This window comes from Erinaceus europaeus, chromosome 9, assembly GCF_950295315.1.
Source record: "Erinaceus europaeus chromosome 9, mEriEur2.1, whole genome shotgun sequence".
NCBI lineage: Eukaryota > Metazoa > Chordata > Mammalia > Eulipotyphla > Erinaceidae > Erinaceus > Erinaceus europaeus.
This window is the reverse complement of record NC_080170.1, coordinates 123,210,690-123,230,734: the sequence shown is the minus strand read 5'-3', so window position 1 is coordinate 123,230,734 and position 20,045 is coordinate 123,210,690. Positions and strand designations below refer to the sequence as shown.

The 20,045-nt window shown below is 46.3% G+C and overlaps 1 protein-coding gene across 10 annotated transcripts in view; it reads right to left on the bottom strand.

The window, feature by feature from the left end:
- TTC3 (tetratricopeptide repeat domain 3) overlaps positions 1-20,045 on the bottom strand; it is a 115,031-nt gene that overhangs the window by 14,174 nt on the left and 80,812 nt on the right. For all 10 annotated transcript variants that reach the window (XM_060198688.1, XM_060198683.1, XM_060198685.1 and 7 more), the window contains 7 exons: positions 19,834-20,045; positions 18,953-19,018; positions 11,881-12,030; positions 10,645-10,784; positions 10,047-10,115; positions 7,940-8,045; positions 2,102-2,202 (listed from right to left, as the gene is read on the bottom strand). The exon at positions 19,834-20,045 is cut by the window's right edge and continues 779 nt beyond it. In XM_060198688.1, the coding sequence (XP_060054671.1) occupies positions 2,102-2,202; positions 7,940-8,045; positions 10,047-10,115; positions 10,645-10,784; positions 11,881-12,030; positions 18,953-19,018; positions 19,834-20,045 (844 nt within the window). The remainder of the gene's footprint in view (positions 1-2,101; positions 2,203-7,939; positions 8,046-10,046; positions 10,116-10,644; positions 10,785-11,880; positions 12,031-18,952; positions 19,019-19,833) is intronic.

Here is a 20,045-nt window from a genome sequence, read left to right as displayed (position 1 = left end):
GGCTATTTTTTCCCTTCTGTTGTCCTTGCTATTGTTGTTATTAATATTGTTATTGTTGTCATTGTTGTGGGATAGAACAGAGAAATCAAGAGAGGACAGGAAGACAGAGGGGGAGAGACAGACACATGTAGACCTGCCTCACTGCCTGTGAAGTGACCCTCCTACAGGTGGGGAGATTTCTTTTTTTTTCTTTTTCTTTTTTCTCTTCTCTCCCTTCCCCGACTTTAAAAAAAATATTAATTTATTTCCTTTTGTTGCCCTTGTAGATTTCTTTTTTTCCATCCAGGGTTATCTCTAGGGCTCAGTGCCTGTACTGTGAATCCACTGTTCTTAGAGGCCATTTTTTTCCCTTTTGTTGCCTTTGTTTTTGTTATTATTATTGTATTGCTGTCATTGTTGTTGGAAGGACAGAGAGAAATCGAGAGAAGAGGGGGGGAGAAAGATAGATACTTGCAGACCTGCGTCATCACCTGTGAAGTGACCCTCCTGCAGGTGGGGAGCCAGGGGCTTGGACCAGGATCCTTGTCCCAGTCTTTGCACTTCACGCCACATGTGTGCTTAACCCGCTGAGCTATCGCCCGGCCCCATTAGATTCTTTATCGGGGAAATAGTGGTCTACAGTAAACAATGAAATAAAATACAATACGATAGTTTATGCATGTATGACATTTCTCAGCTTTCCACAGTTCAAACCCCACTAGTTCCTCTTCTGTCTTCCAGGACCTAAACTCTGAACCCTCCTACCCACCCGAGAATCTTTTACTTTGGTGCAAAACACCAGTGTAATGTAAAATATATATATATGTGTGTGTGTATATTAATTTTAATATATATTTAATATTTATTTATTCCCTTTTGTTGCACTTGTTGTTTTATTGTTGTAGTTATTATTGATGCTATTGTTATTGGATAGGACAGAGAGAAATGGAGAGAGGAGGGGAAGACAGAGAGGGGGAGAGAAAGACAGACACCTGCAGACCTGCTTCACTGCCTGTGAAGCGACTCCCCTGCAGGTGGGGAGCCGGGGGCTCAAACCAGGATTCTTGAGCCGGTCCTTGCGCTTTGCGCCACATGCGCTTAACCCGCTGAGCTACCGTCTGACCCCCCATATTGCTCTCTGGTGGTTCTCTTTGGGGGGTGGGGAAACAGACCCTGTCATCTCAATGTTGTCACGCACCATTCATCACTAATAACGTTGGGAATAAAAGAATGCCCATTAGTAGCTGCAACAAATAAGTAAAACAGAGGTGGGGTAGCCCCTATGCCTCTGGTCTTAGACAGTGGTCGCCACAGCCCTTCTTCCTGACTGAGCAGAGTCTCCTCAGGGCCGAGCGGACTCTGAGCCTTGTCTGTGCTTGATTTCACTGCTGGGCCCTGCCTCCCTTTTTTCCTTTTCTTTTTCATTCAAACAGACATCACAGCACCAGAGCTTCCTATGTTACCACAGCACCCACCATACAGTGCTGGGGCTCCAACCTGGGCAATGCAGGCAAAGCACAGGTGGCGCAAAGCACAAGGACCGGCGTAAGGATCCCGGTTCGAGCCCCCGGCTCCCCACCTGCAGGGGCGGGTCACTTCACAGGCGGTGAAGCAGGTCTGCAGGTGTCTGTCTTTCTCTCCCCCTCTCTGTCTTCCCCTCCTCTCTCCATTTCTCTCTGTCCTATCCAACAACAACGATTATGACATCAACAACAACAACAAAAAAAAACAAGGGCAACAGAAAGGGAATAATAAATAAATATTTTTAAAACAATGCTCACAAGAGACTTGAGGGCCCAGGTGGGCCTTGGTCTAGAGACCAAACAGAAACAGGCTAAGATTACGGAGAGCTGATAGGTGAATGTCCAAATTCATACGACACCCCCCTCCTTCTTTCCTTCCTTCCACGTTATTTAGCACTGGAGAAAAGGAGAGAGAGAGAGAGAGAGAGAGAGAGAGAGAGAGGGAGAGAGAAAGGGGGTGAGGAGAGAGGGCACGAGCACCACTCTGGCACATGAGATGCCAGGGATCCAACGTGGGGCTCGTGTGCGAGGGCCTAACACCGAACCCACCACACCGCCTCCCGGGACGCAGCGGGAGGCCCGCCCGCCCGCCCCCCTACCTGCTGGCTTGCTGCAGGGTCTGCAGGTAGGCTTCTGCCTGGGACTCGACGGCCTGGAGTTTGCCCACTTCCATCTCCCTGCGGGTTTCGAGCACAGACACCTGCCATGAAATCAGAGCACACCGACTGTTACCGAGTGGAAAGGCGCAGACTGACCCGGCGGCCGTTAGAAATGGAAGCGTCTCAACCACTCCCCAGCTCCCTGGGTGCTGGGGACAGAACCGGCAGCGCCTGGGTAGGTGGTGACAACTTGTGGGTTGAGTGACAAAGGGCCGTGGACTCGACATGGAAGGAGACCTCTCAGGTGACACTTGCTGAGGGCACCGTGCACAGCACCTGGCTTGAGGCCCTACGGTCGTGCCCGAGGGGAGCAGGGGCCAGGGGCACGTCGGCCTGCAGCGAATGCCAGGGACCCGACAGCACCCAGCAGGCAGGCCCGTGCAGGAGGGCGGGGTGCAGAGCCTCCCGTCCGAGCCCAGGCCCGGGCCCATGAAGAGCGGCCTCGCCACCTCCAACCCCGATCCTCGCAATGAGGAAACCAGGGCGATGTCTGAGAGTCTAAATAAAATAGTCACAGGTCTACTTTCTGATTAAAAAAAAAAAAAAAAAAAAAATATATATATATATATGTTAAAATGTTCTTTTGAATATTTATTTATTCCCTTTTGTTGCCCCTGTGGTTTTATTGTTGTAGTTATTATTGTTGTTGTTAGTGATGTCATCATTGTTGGATAGGACAGAGAAATGGAGAGAGGAGGGGAAGACAGAGAGGGGGAGAGAAAGACAGACACCTGCAGACCTGCTTCACCGCCTGTGAAGTGACTCCCCTGCAGGCGGGGAGCTGGGGGCTCGAACCGGGATCCTTACTCCGATCCTTGCACTTTGCGCCACGTGCGCTTAACCCACTATGCTACCGCCCGACTCCAAAAAAATATATATTTTTATTATCTATTTATTGCAGAGACAGCCAGAAATTGAGAGGCAAAAAAAGAGAGGGAGAGAGACAGAGAGACATCTGTAGACATGCTTCACCACTAGTGAAGCTTTCCCACTGCAGGTGGGGAACGGGGGCTTGACCCTGGGTCTTTACGCATCGCAACATGGGCGCTCAAACAGGTCTACCACCACCCGGCCCCCTCATTCTGACTTTTGACGCAGTGATTTCTCAAATAGTTTGCTGACATCAAAATGTATTTTTCTGAGGAAGAAGAGAGTGAATTCTTTTTTCTTTTTGCTAAGTGGGTTATCTTGGGAACCCTGTGTCTGTGTAATTACACTGCTCCTAGTCCATCCTATCTGTCCTTCCTTGAGGGGCAAGAGACAGAGGGAGGGAGGGAGGGAGGGAGAGGGAGAGACAACTGCAGCAATGTTCCAACCCTCCTGAAGTTTCTCTTCTGCAGGTGTGTTTTAAAAAAAGATCGTGGGGGTCAGGTGGTGGCACAGCGGGTTAAATGCACGTGGTGCCAAGCACAAGGACCAGCGTAAGGGTCCCGGTTCGAGCCCCCGGCTCCCCACCTGCAGGGGAGTTGCTTCATAGGCGGTGAAGCAGGTCTACCTGCAGACCTGCCTGTCTTTTTCTCCCCCGTCTTCCCCTCCTCTCTCCATTTCTCTCTGTTCTATGCAACAACGAATGACATCAACAATAACAATAATAACTACAACAAGGCTACAACAACATGGGCAACAAAAGGGGGAAAAATGGCCTCCAGGTGCTGTGGATTCATGGTGCAGGCGCTAAGCCCAGCAATAACCGTGGAGGCAAAAAAAAAAAATTAATAAAAATAAAAAAAGATCTTGGCGAAAGGAGACCACCTGGGACCGAAACAGGACAGGAGCAGAAGGACTTCAGGAACCCAGCAGATTATCGGTGAGTGCAGACACGTGTGGCTGGTGGACAGAGAGGAGCCTAGAGAGAGACTGGGTGGCTGGTCACAGTCTGGCAGTTTACCAGTTGAGGCACCACCTCCAGTCTGTTTCACCAACAAAGGGATGACTGAGCGGAGGAGATGACTCCCCTGGGACTCACCAAGTGCAACACTGAGTCTCCATTGCTACTGCCCTCAGAGTCTGGAGCAGTGGCGAGGAGGCCCTGTGCTGACACCAAGGGACAGAGATCTAACCAGGAAACTCAGGCAGGAGAAGATCTATACCTCCACAGCCTAGTGGTGGGCCTGTGAAAATCTCTTTGCATATCCACTGGATTATCTCTGCCACACCCACACCCTGCTTTATCTCTTGGTCAGGAGTCAGTGATTAAGCTAAGAAGCCTACTTACAGTTTAAAAGCCCTCAGGCTCCCATAGCCTACAGGGAAGAAAAAGCACAAAAAAGGCTTTTAAGCCACTGAGCTCCAACTCAGGGATTAAAATACTATTGAAACAACTGTTAACTTCCACCACTGTGAACCCTTTAATTACCTTACTTAGACACAAGTCAATCCAGGCAAGAGTGATCAGTAATTTGAAAAGTACTGAGAGAGACCTCATAGCATAATATGCTTAGTACTGAAACATAAATAGACTCATTGACCAGTGGAATGGAATTGAGAGACCAGAAGTAAGGCCCCACACCTATGGACATCTAATCTTTGACAAAGGTGCCAAGACTATTAAATGGGGAAAGCAGAGTCTCTTCAACAAATGGTGTTGGAAAAAATGAGTTGAAACATGCAGAAGAATGAAACTGAATCACTGTATTTCACCAAATACAAAAGTAAATTCCAAGTGGATCAAGGACTTGGATGTTAGACCACAAACTATCAGATACTTAGAGGAAAATATTGGCAGAACTCTTTTCCCCATACATTTTAAAGACATCTTCAATGAAACAAACCCAATTACAAAGCAGACTAAGGCAAACATAAACCTATGGGACTACATCAAATTAAAAAGCTTCTGCACAGCTAAAAAAACTACTATCCAAACCAAGAGACCCCTCACAGAATGGGAGAAGAGCTTTACATGCCATACATCAGACAAGAGGCTAATAACCAGAATATATAAAGAACTTCCAAACCTCAACAAGACAACAAATAACCCCATCCAAAAATGGGGGGGGGGGGAGGACATGGACAAAATATTCACCACAGAAGAAACCCAAAAGGCTGAGAAACACATGAAAAAATGCTCCAAGTCTTTGATTGTCAGAGAAATGCAAATAAAGACAACAATGAGATACCACTTCACTCCTGTGAGAATGTCACACATCAGAAAAGGTAACAGCAGCAAATGCTGGAGAGGTTGTGGGGGTCAAAGGAACCCTCCTGCACTGCTGGTGGGAATGTCAATGGGTCCAACCTCTGTGGAGAACAGTCTGGAGAACTCCCGGAAGGCTAGAAATGGACCTGCCCTATGATCCTGCAATTCCTCTCCTGGGGATATATCCTAAGGAACCCAACACACCCATCCAAAAAGATCTGTGTACACACATGTTCTTGGCAGCACAATTTGTAATAGCCAAAACCTGGAAGCAACCCAGGTATCCAACAACAGATGAGTGGCTGAGCAAGTTGTGGTCTATATGCACAATGGAATACTACTCAAGCTATAAAAAATGGTGACTTTGGGAGTTGGGTGGTAGTGCAGCTGGTTAAGCGCATGTGGCACAAAATGCAAGGACTGATGTAAGAATCCCAGTTTGAGCCCCGGCTCCCCACCTGCAGGGGAGTCGCTTCACAAGAGGTGAAGCAGGTCTGCAGGTGTCTGACTTTCTCTCCCCCTCTGTGTTTCCTCCTCTCTCCATTTCTCTCTGTCCTATCCAACAACAAAGACCACAACAATAGTAACTACAACAATAAAACAACAATGGCAACAAGAAGGGAATAAATAAGTATTTTAGAAAAATGGTGACTTTACCATTTTCAGCCAACCTTGTATGGACCTTGAAAAATTCATGTTAAGTGAAATAAGTCAGAAACAGAAGGATGAATATGGGATGATCTCACTCTCAGGCAGAAGTTGAAAAACAAGATCAGAAAAGAAAACACAAGTAGAACCTGAACTGGAATTAGCATACTGCACCAAAGTAAAAGACTCTGGAGTGGGTGGGTGGGGAGAATACAGGTCCAAGAAGGATGACAGAGGACCTAATGGGGGTTGTATATGGAAAACTGGGAAATGTTATGCACGTACAAACTATTGTATTTACTGTCACATGTAAAACATTAATTCCCCAATAACGAAATAAAAGAAAAAAAGATCTTGGCAGTAGTGCAGTGGGTTAAGAGCACGTGGCACAAAGCGCACACACCAGCATAAGAATCCCGGTTCGAGCCCTTGGCTCCCCACCTGCAGGGGAGTCGCTTCACAGGCGGTGAAACAGGTCTGCAGTGCCGAGCTAGCCTGAGGGTGTTTCTTCCCGGTGCTCTCCAGGTTGGAAAGAATTTAACCGGAGCCAACCTAGGCTGCTGCTTACTCAGAGACATGGGAGGGGAATCAGGAACTCCTGTGGCTGAGCAGGAATGCAATACAATGTGTTTATTGATCAAAAAAGAATCTGCCTTTTTATCTTCCGGCTGGAAAAGGAAGTGGGTCGGAGAGTGGGTGGAGAGACGGAAAAGAGCGTGAAGTCCACCTAGCCAGTGGGATTAAACCAGTGCCCTGCAGGCAGGGCGGGTCTCAGGCAAACAGTGATGATGTAAACAGACCACAGCGTCCAGCAATGCAGCAGGCCTGGCGTCATGACCAACACTGCAGGAGTCTATCTTTCTCTCGCCCTCTCTGTCTTCCCCTCCTCTCTGCATTTCTCTGTCCTATCTAACAATAGCGACACCAATAACAACAGCAATAATAACTGTAACAATAAAAAACAAGGGCAATAAAAAGGGAAAATAAATATTTAAAAAATTTTTTAAAAGATCTTATCTATTTATTATGAGGAAGGGGGTGTGTGTGTGTGTGTGTGTGTGTGTGTGTGTGTGTAGCAAGAACAAAGACCAGAGCACTGCTCAGCACTGGCATAAGTGGGTGTCAGGGACTGAACCTGCAGCCCTCGAGGCCAGTTGGTGAGCTGTCTCCCTGTACTGAGACTGTGTGTGTGATCCATCCAAATCGCCTTACTGAGGAAAGGATGGCTCACAAGGCTGCCGCTGTCAGGTGTGTGGGGAGCTTCCTGTCCCCCGTCACCCCGGGAGTGTATCCTTAGTGAGCACCGTCTCTGGCTGGGGAAGCTGCACTTGAGCGGACATGATGGGGACACGGCATGGTGACATGGGAAAGGGGACACAGTCACGACATCTGGGTGTGTGTGTGCACACGCGAGTGCTGGAAACACAGCCCGTAATCACAGAAACCTCAGGGTGAGAGAGTGGCGGCACCAGGCAAGGAGATGGGAGTGATTTTGAGAGGTGGGACCTCGTGAGAGGGGTTCCCAGTGTTAGGGGAAGATGACCAGAGGGCTCCGAATCCCAATTCCACCTTGACCCAGAACGTTTGTGACCAGGAACCTGGTTTTGCCTCATCACTGAGATGGAAGAGGAACACGGAAGGACACCCGGAAGTAGTAACAGGTGTAGGTGTGGCTCAGAAAGGAAGTGAACGCAGGGCTGTAGGAGTGAATGAATATGGGAAAAAAATATGAATGTAGTCAACCGCTATCTACAACCGTGGGGGAACTATAGTGGCTATCGGGGGTGATGCTGGCGGTGAGGGGGGCACCTTGGTGGTGGGTGTGGTGTGGCATCAGACGCCGCTTACCTTACAATCCTGTAAATCACTAGTGGTAAAAAAACCCAGCTTTTTCCTCCCAGCAGCACTGCCACACCCGAGATACAATTAAATGCCACGCGACAAGTGACGCCCCGCGACAAGTGACGCCCCGTGCCACGCTGCGGTCCACTCACCTCTGCAGCCACGGCTCTGAGAAGACTCTCCTCGTAACTCTCCTTCCCCTTCTTGATACTCTCTTCAATTTTGATTTTCTCATCTGCAAAGGCGCTGCTGGAATCGCTAAAGAGAAAAAGAACCTTCTTGTAAAAGCCTGAGCACCTCTTAACGACGGGGGTCGCCCGCTGGGCTCTACAGCAGCTGCGCAAGGACTCCCTGTTTTGTTTTTTTATATATTTATTTTATTTATTTATTCATTCCCTTTTGTTGCCCTTGTTGTTTTATTGTTGTAGTTATTATTGTTGTCGTCGTTGTTGGATAGGACAGAGAGAAATGGAGAGAGGAGGGGAAGACAGAGAGGGGGAGAGAAAGACAGACACCTGCAGACCTGCTTCACCGCCTGGGAAGCGACTCCCCTGCAGGTGGGGAGCCGGGGGCTCGAACCGGGATCCTTACACCGGTCCTTGTGCTTTGTGCCACCTGCGCTTAGCCCGCTGCGCTACAGCCCGACTCCCCAAGGACTCCCTGTTTTGCAGACGGTCCAAGGAGACAGGAAATCAAGGGAGCACGCGCCGGGAATGCTGGGAAGGCAGCCCACCATTTTAGGAGGGTGCATGGATGGCCCCCGGGGTGCAGGCCACTTCACAGGCCACCTCTGAGTCTTAACTTCTGACAGCTACCACAAGCACTCAACTCACTACCCGAACAAAGTCGTTCATGGCACCTCATAAAGAAAGTCACGGGCGGCGATGTGAGTAGGTAGGTGAAGAAGAAGGGAGGCCAGAGACAGATCACTGGGTCAGGAACATCCCGTGCCAGGCCTCCCGGGTAGTACCACAGCATCTGAGGAAGCCCTCGTGCCAGTGTGTGTGTGTGTGTGTATGTGTGTGTGTCTCTCTCCCTCCCTCTCTCCCCCCAGGTAGTACCATAGCATCTGAGGAAGCCCTCATGCCACTGTGTATATGTGTGTGTGTCTGTCTCTCTCTCTCTCTCCCTCCCTCTCTCCCCCCAGGTAGTACCACAGCATCTGAGGAAGCCCTGAAGCCATGAAGTGGTGTGTGTGTCTGTTGTGTGTGTCTGCGTGTAAAAGGTCAGACAAGTTGGCCTGACAGTGGTAAAATCTCAAACGTTCATGGTCTTAGTTCAGGAAACACAAGCAAACAGATGCAAATGAAGCAGTATTAAACGAAAGACACAGAGAACAGCTGCTTATTACTTACTGAATTCTAACTGCTTGCCAGCACATGAAGACACTGTTCTGTTAGTAAAAGGTAGGGGAAAATATTTACAGGTTTGCAGTAAAATTGCTTGAACGAGGGGGCCAGGCTGTGGCACACCTGGTTGAGTGCACAAGGACCTGGGTTCAAGCCCCTGGTCCGTAACTGCAGAGGGAAAGTCTCACAAGGGTACAGCAGGGCTGCAGGTGTACCTCACCCTCTACAGTTCCCCTCCCTTCTCAAGTTCTCTCTGTCCTATCAAATTAAAGGGGAGTGAAGGGGGAAAAACAATAATTAATGACAATCAATTGAGGATTTGAAACAACTAACAGTGTGAAATGAAAGCTGGGACATCTTAAGCCAGAGCCGAGCAGAGCTCTGGTAAAAACTAACAAACGGGCTGAGTGGTGGCGCATCTGGTTGAGTGCATGTATTACAGTGCACAAGGACCTGGGTTCGAGCCTCTGGTCCCCACCTGCAGGGGGAAAGCTTTATGAGTGGTGAAGCAGGGCTGTAGGTGTCTCTCTGTCTCTCTCCCTCTCTATCACCCCCTCCCTCTTGATTTCTGGCTGTCTCTATCCAATAAATAAAGATAATAATAATAAATTTTTTAATCCTTAAAAAAAACCCAAACAACCCCTGCCCCCAGACACTTAAAGGTTAAATCTCAAAATTCAAGAATCAAGTACAGACAAAACAGGGACATTACTTTTATTATTTTGTTTTGGGGCAGGTGTTAGAACCCTGGGCCTTATGGATATGAAGTGTGTACTAGGAAGGTCACTATCACTATTAAAAACAAAAACAGAACAGGAGCATAACAATTTATTTACAAGTCCAGTGTCCTCGTGTCTCTGGTCCGTTAAATGTCCTGAGATGTTCAGAATCAAATCTAAGCTCAACTTGCCTGGTGTCCAGAGACTGATCCAGAAGGGATTCGAGGATCTTGGGCTTTTCGTCATCACCTTGAGTGTACCTAGAAAAACATTTTCAATACTTTAATCAATTTTCAAAGATCCAAAATAACAACAAAACCCCCCATGCCTCCACAAACAGATGCTGTTCACACGCGGCCAAGCGTTTCCGGAGTCCTGTCTGTTGCCAGTTTGTCCCGTTCCTCATAGCTCCTGCAAAGGCATTTTCTTTCAGGGGAATGTCCTCTTCTCCCCTCTCTGCAGCACACGTTCGCAAGGCAGAACCTGCCCGTGCCAGTAAATATCTGGGCACACCTGCTGGCTAGGTGACCCGGGACAGGAGCACTGGCGCTGTGGAGTCAGCAGCAGTGTCACCAGGCCAGTGACACCTGTGCTTGGAAACCTAACGGGCCCACAGTCCGACAACTCTCCAGACAAGATGTGCAAACCTTTGGTCCCCCTTTTCCCTTTCATGGTGAGAGACAGAGTGAGTAGAACGCAGCTTCATGCCCAGAACGTTAAAGGTACCAATGCTAACAAGAGGCTAAGACAGCAGGCGCCCGGGGAGCCCCTACCCCCACTGCCACCTACTTTTCCGTGGCGCTCACGATCCTTTTCATCCTCTTCTTCAGGCCTCTCAGCTTTTCTTGGATTTCTCTTTTCTCCTGTTGCCATTTTTTAGTTGCCTTCTCCAAATCTTCACGAAACCAATTTAATTCAGTCTTGGAAATCTAAAAAAGAAATGTCTTTTTTAAGGAAGTACACAGGAAGAATGGAAAGATCTGTCTCTTTTATAAAACAGGAGCCTGAATGCTCGAGGGCTCCTGGAGGCTTTGGGTTTGGGGAAAGCTACCCAGGGGCTGACGGCAGCTCCCCAGGTCTGGGTCCCAGGCCACACACAGTAGGGCCACAGGGCTTAGCTACATGTTGAGTACTGCCATTCTTTGCTGCTTGCTGCTGTGTGGGCTCTCACATGTGCTGACTGCTCCCAGATAGATTTGAAAAAATAAAAGTTATCTTTATTTATTGGATGAGACAGCCAGAAATTGAGAGGGAAAGGAGAGAGAGAGGCCGAGACCTGCGGCACTGCTTCCCAACTCACAAAGCATCCCCGTCCCTGAAGGCCAGAACCGGGGACTTGAGCCCAAGTTCTTGCACATGGTGTGCTCAACCAGGTGCACCACCACCTGGGCCATTAAAGAAATAAATATATATGTTTTAAATATTCACTGGATAGAGATATTGAGAACTTGAGAGAGAACAGAGAGACAGAGGAGAAAGATGGAGAGCCAGACAGATCCTTTTTAAAGCTATTCTCTTTTTAAGATTTCATTAATTTATTAATGAGAAAGACAGGAGGGGAGAGAGAGAAAAAACAGAACCGAACACCGCTCTGGTATGTGTGCTGCCGGGAATCGAACTCAGGACCTCATGCTTCAGAGTCCAGAGCTTTATCCACTGTGCCACCTCTTAGACCACTAAACTATTTTTAACTGCTGGAGAGACAGACTTGGGGAGAGACACCACAGCACAGCTCCATCTCTTGCGGACGCCCCCTGGCGCCGGTGCTCCCATGGGGGCCAGGGTTCACGTGCCCACTTTACTGTGTGTGAGGACCTGGGTTCAACGCCCTGGCCCCCACCTGCAGGGGAGAGACAGAGGAATGCTGCAGGTGTCTGTCTGTTTGCTCCTCCCTGTCAGGAAAGTCTGAGTGGGCGCCATGGAAGAAGACATCTTCGCCAACAACGCACAGCTCCCTCTACTGAGGCTGCAGAGCTCACGTACCAGTCGAGGCGTGTGGCGAAAGGTGGGTTCAGAGAGGGTTACCTTGTTCTCTTCTGCGTTCCTCGTCAACTTTTCTTCCAGGTCCTTGATCTCTTCTGAGGTCTTGAGTTTTTTCTGCTCGTGAGTTTCATGTGCTTCTTTAAGTTGCCTTTGTAAAACGTGGTACTCCTTTTCAATCTGTGACATGTCACCCTAAACATTAATTACAAAATGCCCAATTAAAAGTTGTCTGGAAAATTCAAGATCGAGGCGGAGCTACGAGCAGCAGATCGCTTTCTCTCCTCTCCTCTCCTCTCCTCTCCTCTCCTCTCCTCTCCTCTCCTCTCCTCTCCTCTCCTCTCCTCTCCTCTCCTCTCCTCTCCTCTCCTCTCCCGGATCAACTAGGAATACCAAAGGAGACCACCCGGACCGAAACAAGACAGGACTAGAATGACCACAGGAACCCAGTAAATCACCCGTGAGTACAAACACGCGTGGCTGGTGACAGAGAGGAGAGAGGGGCCTAAGGAGAGATTAAGTGACTGCTAACAGTTCAACAGTTTATCAGTGGAGACACCACCTCCAGTCTGCTCCACAACAAGGGGACAGCTGAAGGGAGGAAAGGACTCCCCAGAGACTCACCAAGTGCAACTCTGAGTCTCCATTGCTACTACCCTCAGAATCTGGAGCAGCAACAGGGAAGGACACCAGGGGACAGAGATCTAACCGGGAAACTCAGGAGAAGACCTATACCTCGGTGGCATAGCTGAGGGGCTGTGAAAGTCTCTTTGCATAACCAATGGATTATCTCTGCCACACCCTGCTTTATCTCTTGGTCAGGAGTCAGTGATTAAGCTAAGAAGCCTATCGATAGTTGAAAAGCCCTCAGGCTCCCATAGCCTACAGGGAAGAAAAAAAAAGAGGCTTTTACACCACTGAGCTCCAACTCAGGGATTGAAAAAACTGTTAACTTCCACCACGGTAAACCCTTTAATTAAATTACTTAGACACAAGTCAATCCAGGCAATAGTGATCAATAATTTGAAAAGTACTGATAAAGGGGACTCATAACATAATATATAAAATGGTTAAAACAACAAGAAAAAATATTGGAGACTCGAACCAGGACAAGAGTCCAGCTAAAAGTCCTCCAGAGGGTGAAGCACAAAACAACGAGTTCAACATCCAAACATTAGCTAAGGAAATAATAACAGGAGTGAGTAAAGAATTTGAAAAAATTGTAATCAGAAATGCAGGAACAACAAATGAGAATATGGAAGAAAATTCTAATAATCTCATGGTTATTAGAGAGCTGAAAGCTGAAATCGCTGAGCTAAGAAGGCAACTAGCTGAACAAGCTAAAACAGTATCAGAGCAGGGCAACAAAATAGATGAACTCCAGAAAGTAGTAGAGGGCAGAGAGAATACAATCTATGAGGCTGAAGACAGAATTAGCAAGATTGAGGATCAATTAGAGACAACTAAAAAAGAAGTAAGAGATCTCAAAAAGAGATTAAGAGATGCTGAAAACAACAACAGAGTCCTATGGGATGACTTCAAAAGAAACAATATACGCATTATTGGCTTACCAGAGGAAGAAAGAGAAGGAGAGGAAGAAAGCATTCTCCAGACCATAATAGCTGAAAATTTCTCTAGTCTAGACAACACCAAAGACATAAAGATTCAAGAAGCCCAGAGGGTCCCAAACAGAATTAACCCAGACCTAAAGACACCAAGATATATCATACTTAGAATGGAAAGGAATAAGGATAAAGAAAGGATCCTCCAGGCTGCAAGAGAAAAACAAAGAGTCACCTACAAAGGAAAACCCATAAGATTAGCAGCAGACTTCTCCATACAAACACGACAGGCCAGAAGAGAATGGCAAGATATCTATCGAGTGCTCAATGAGAAAGGCTTTCAGCCAAGAATACTATATCCTGCTAGACTGTCATTCAGACTAGATGGAAGCATCAAAACCTTCTCAGACAAGCAACAGTTGAAGGAAGCAACCATCACCAAGCATGCCCTGAAAGAAGTTCTGAAAGGTCTCCTATAAACAACCAGACCACCACAAATAGAACATATATCAAAACACTCTAAAACTCTACAAGAATGGCGTTAAAATATCTTCAATCTTTGATATCAATAAATGTCAATGGCCTGAATTCACCTATTAAAAGACACAGAGTAGGAAGATGGATCAGAAAACACAACCCAACAATATGTTGTCTACAGGAAACTCACCTAACTCAACAAGACAAACACAGACTTAAAGTGAAAGGATGGAAAACTATCATACAAGGCAATGGCCCACAAAAAAGGGCAGGAGCAGCTATTCTCATATCTGACATGATAGACTTTAAAATAGATACGATTAAAAAAGATAGGAATGGACACTACTTAATGCTCAGAGGATCAGTCAGTCAAGAGGACTTAACAATTATTAATATCTATGCACCCAATGAGAAGCCATCTAAATACATCAAACTTCTACTGAAAGAGCTACAGCAATATATTAACAGTAACACAATCATAGTAGGGGACTTCAACACCCCACTCTCTCAACTTGACAGATCATCCAGGAAGAAAATCAGTAAAGACATAATGGAGCTAAATGAAGAGATAGATAAACTAGAACTATTGGACATTTTCAGAGTCAGTCATCCCAAGAAACTGGAATACACATTTTACTCAAATCCACATGGATCATTCTCAAGGATAGACCATATGTTAGGCCACAAAGACAGCATCAGCCAATTCAAGAGCACTGAAATCATCCCAAGCATCTTCTCAGACCACAGTGGAATTAAACTAACACTTAACAATCAACAAAAGATTAGTAACAGTGCCAAAATGTGGAAGCTCAACAGTACACTTCTTAACAACTTCTGGGTCAAAGAGGAAATCAAGGAAGAAATCAAAATGTTTCAAGAGTTCAATGAAAATGAAGACACAAGCTATCAAAATACTTGGGACACAGCTAAAGCAGTCCTAAGAGGGAAGTTCATAGCTATACAAGCACACATTAGGAAACAAGAAAAGGCACAAATAAACAGCCTAATTGCACATCTTAAAGACCTAGAAGAAGAACAACAAAGGAATCCTAAAGCAACCAGAAGGACAGAAATCACTAAAGTTAGGGCAGAAATAAATAACATTGAGAATAGGAAAACCATAGAAAAGATCAACGAAAGTAAATGTTGGTTCTTCGAAAGAGTAAACAAAATCGACAAACCTTTAGCCAGACTCACAAAACAAAAAAGGGAGAAGACCCAAATAAATCGGATGGTAAATGAAAGAAGAGATATTACAACAGACACTGCAGAAATTCAACATATCATGCGAGGCTTCTATGAACAACTATATGCCACCAAGCTAGAGAACCTGGAAGAAATGAATGATTTCCTAGATACCTACCAACTTCCAAAACTAAGTAAAGAGGAAGTGGATAACATGAACAGGCCCATCACAGCTAATGAAATTGAAACAGTTATCAAAAATCTTCCCAAAAATAAAAGTCCTGGACCAGATGGTTTTACAAATGAATTCTATAAAACTTTCAAAGAAGAACTAATACCTCTACTTTTAAAAGTCTTCCAGAAGACTGAAGACACTGGAATACTCCCTGCCAGCTTCTATGAAGCCAACATCACCCTGATACCAAAAGCAGACAGGGACACAACCAAAAAAGAAAACTACAGACCAATATCTCTGATGAACATAGATGCAAAAATATTGAACAAAATTCTAGCCAACCGGATACAGCAGTATATCAAAAAGATTGTTCATCATGACCAAGTGGGGTTTATCCCAGGCATGCAAGGTTGGTTTAATATACGTAAATCAATCAATGTGATCCACCACATCAACAAAAGCAAGACCAAAAACCACATGGTCATATCAATAGATGCAGAGAAAGCCTTTGACAAAATACAACATCCCTTTATGATCAAAACACTACAAAAAATGGGAATAGATGGAAAATTCCTGAAGATAGTGGAGTCTATATATAGCAAACCTACAGCCAACATCATACTCAATGGTGAAAAACTGGAAGCATTTCCCCTCAGATCAGGTACTAGACAGGGCTGCCCACTATCACCATTACTATTCAACATAGTGTTGGAAGTTCTTGCCATAGCAATCAGGCAGGAGCAAGGAATTAAAGGGATACAGATGGGAAGAGAAGAAGTCAAACTCTCCTTATTTGCAGATGACATGATAGTATACATGGAAAAACCTAAGGAATCCAGCAAGAAGCTTTTGGAAATCATCAGGCAATACAGTAATGTGTCAGGCTATCAAATTAACATTCAAAAGTCAGTGGCATTCCTCTATGCAAACACTAAGTTAGAAGAAATTGAAATCCAGAAATCAGTTCCTTTTTCTATAGCAACAAAAACAATAAAATATCTAGGAGTAAACCTAACCAAAGAAGTGAAAGACTTGTATACTGAAAATTATGAGTCACTACTCAAAGAAATTGAAAAAGACACAAAGAAGTGGAAAGATATTCCATGTTTATGGGTTGGAAGAATTAACATCATCAAAATGAATATATTACCCAGAGCCATCTACAAATTTAATGCTTTCCCCATCAAGATCCCAAGCACATTTTTTAGGAGAATAGAACAAATGCTACAAATGTTTATCTGGAACCAGAAAAGACCTAGAATTGCCAAAACAATCTTGAGAAAAAAGAACAGAACCGGAGGCATCACACTCCCAGATCTCAAACTGTATTATAGGGCCATTGTCATCAAAACTGCTTGGTACTGGAACGTGAACAGACACACTGACCAGTGGAATAGAATTGAGAGCCCAGAAATGAGGCCCCACACGTATGGACATCTAATCTTTGACAAAGGGGCCCAGACTATTACATGGGGAAAGCAGAGTCTCTTCAACAAATGGTGTTGGAAACAATGGGTTGAAACATGCAGAAGAATGAAACTGAATCACTGTATTTCACCAAATACAAAAGTAAATTCCAAGTGGATCAAGGACTTGGATGTTAGACCAGAAACTATCAGATACTTAGAGGAAAATATTGGCAGAACTTTTTTCCGCATAAATTTTAAAGACATTTTCAATGAAACAAATCCAATTACAAGGAAGACTAAGGCAAGTATAAACCTATGGGACTACATCAAATTAAAAAGCTTCTTCACAGCAAAAGAAACCACTACCCAAACCAAGAGACCCCTCACAGAATGGGAGAAGATCTTTACATGCCATACATCAGATAAGAGTTTAATAACCAACATATATAAAGAGCTTGCCAGACTCAACAACAAGACAACAAATAACCCCATCCAAAAATGGGGGGAGGACATGGACAGAATATTCACCACAGAAGAGATCCAAAAGTCTGAGAAACACATGAAAAAATGCTCCAAGTCTCTGATTGTCAGAGAAATGCAAATCAAGACAACAATGAGATATCACTTCACTCCTGTGAGAATGTCATACATCAGAAAAGGTAACAGCAGCAAATGCTGGAGAGGGTGTGGGGTCAAAGGAACCCTCCTGCACTGCTGGTAGGAATGTCAATGGGTCCAACCTCTGTGGAGAACAGTCTGGAGAACTCTCAGAAGGCTAGAAATGGACCTACCCTATGACCCTGCAATTCCCCTCCTGGGGCTATATCCTAAGGAACCCAACACATCCATCCAAAAAGATCTGTGTACACATATGTTCTTGGCAGCACAATTTGTAATAGCCAAAACCTGGAAACAACCCAGGTGTCCAACAACAGATGAGTGGCTGAGCAAGTTGTGGTCTATATACACAATGGAATACTACTCAGCTGTCAAAAATGGTGACTTCACCGTTTTCAGCCGATCTTGGATGGACCTTGAAAAAATCATGTTGAGTGAAATAAGTCAGAAACAGAAGGATGAATATGGGATGATCTCACTCTCAGGCTGAAGTTGAAAAACAAGATTAGAAAAGAAAACACAAGTCGAACCTGAAATGGAATTGGAGTATTGCACCAAAGTAAAAGACTCTGGGGTGGGTGGGTGGGTGGGGAGAAGACAGGTCCATGAAAGATGATGAATGACATAGTGGGGGTTGTATTGTTAAATGGGAATCTGGGGAATGTTATGCATGTACAAACTATTGTATTTACTGTTGAATGTAAAACATTAATTCCCCAATAAAGAAATAAATTATTAAAAAAAAAAGTTGTCTGAAAAATTTTTTTCTGAGCCTGTTCTGAACAGTTTCTTCAAACAAAGACTAGAAAGAGAGACGTACCCATGGCAGGCGGGCTGGGCAGTATATTATAGTGTGTGTGGACCAGAGTTCAAGCCTCGGGCCCCTGCTTGCAGGGGGAAAGCTTTACAAGCATGAAGCAGGGCTGCAGGAGTTTCTCCCTCTCTGTCTTGCCCTTCCCACTCAATGTCTCTCTGTCCCTATTCAAAAATAAATGAAATAAAAAATACATATATTTTTAAAATATTTTATTAATGAGAAAGGAGGAGAGAGAGAAAGAACCAGACACCATTCTGGTACATGTGCTGCCCGGGATTGAACTCAGAACCTCCTGCTTGAGAGTCCAATGCTTTATCCACTACGCCACCTCCTGGACCACACGAAATAAAATACTTAAGAGGACATTTACATGGGGAATGTCATGAGAATTCAAAAACCTCAGTTTGACTCACGGGAGCTCCGGGGTAACAAGCAGGTGCTGCTGTCCTAGCGGCCACCTGGAGCGGTGGTTTGTCACGTACGCACCAGGCCCCAGTGATAAAAACAAATTAAAAGCGGAAGTCGGGCGGGAGTGCAGCGAGTTAAGCACAGGTGGCGCAAAGCGCAAGGACCGGCGTAAGAATCTGGGTTCAAGCCCCCGGCTCCCCACCTGCAGGGGGGTCGCTTCACAAGCGGTGAAGCAGGTCTGCAGGTGTCTATCTTTCTCTCCCCCTCTCTGTCTTCCCCTCCTCTCTCCATTTCTCTCTGTCCTATCCAACAACAATGACATCAATAACAACAACAATAAAACAACAAGGGCAACAAAAGGGAAGAAAGAAAGAAAGAAAGAAAGAAAGAAAGAAAGAAAGAAAGAGAGAGAAAGTAAAAGTAACACAGTGCCGTTGTTAGATCATCCAGTACAATTCTGACTCACCAGCTGTTCCTCAAAAGGGCTGTAAGGGTCAGTGTTGGCTTCCTGATGTATCGTATTCCAGGACACCTTGGGGCAAAACAAACACCTCAGAGTCAGTGCGTCTACACTGCTGATGGAAGGAGATCCACCCGGCAGTAACATTTCACACATGCTCACTGGTAAGCACTGTCTGCAGAAACAGCCACCCCCCCCCCCCGGGTTTATTGATTCTTTATATACCCACTGTCTTACAGTCCTGTAAGCCACTATTAAATCACTAATGAAACATTAAAAAAAATTTTTTTAATCTTTATTTTTTGGATAGAAACAGCCAGAAATCAAGAAGGGGAGATAGGGAGAGAGATGAAGAGACACCTGCGGCCCTGCTTCACCACTCGTGAAGCTTTCCCCCTGCAGGTGGGGACTGGGGGCTCAAACCTGGGTCCTTGTGCACTGTAACATGTGCGCTCAACCAAGTGCACCATCACCTGGCCCACTTTTTTTTAAAATGCATTTTCTCTCTCTCTCTCTTTTTGCCTCCAGGGTTATCACGGGAAGGGGGGGGGACGGGCGCAGTGCCGACACTATGAATCCACCGCTCCTGGCGGCCAGTTTTTCCATTTTATTGAATAGGACGGAAAGACACTGAGAGGGGAGGGGGAGACAGAGAGGGAGAGAGACAGACACAGCGGCAGCCCCGCTTCACTGACTGTGAAGCGCACCCCCACCCCGCAGGTGGGGACGGGGACCGGGATTGGGGGCGCAGACGCTGCTCCTCGTGCTTAGTCTGTGCTGGCCCAGGTGTGGCCCAGGTGTGGCCCAGGTGTGCCCCGGCCCTGACTTTTTCTCTGCAGACAAAAACAAGCAGCGTCTGGTCTTCTCCGCCGGGCTCGGGGAGTTACCTGCACGGTCTTTGCCCGTGGGTCAAGTGGCTCCTCCTCGGCCGGCCCCGGGCTTCCTTCCTGCAGGCCGGCTGCAGGCATCGAGGGGCCGGCGTCCTCCCCGGGCTGGGCCGTGTCTCCGTGCTGGCCGCACCCCGCCTGCTCCGACGTCTCCGTCTCCGTCTCGGTCTCCGTCTCGGTCTCGTTGTCATCGTCGTCGGCAGGGCCACCCG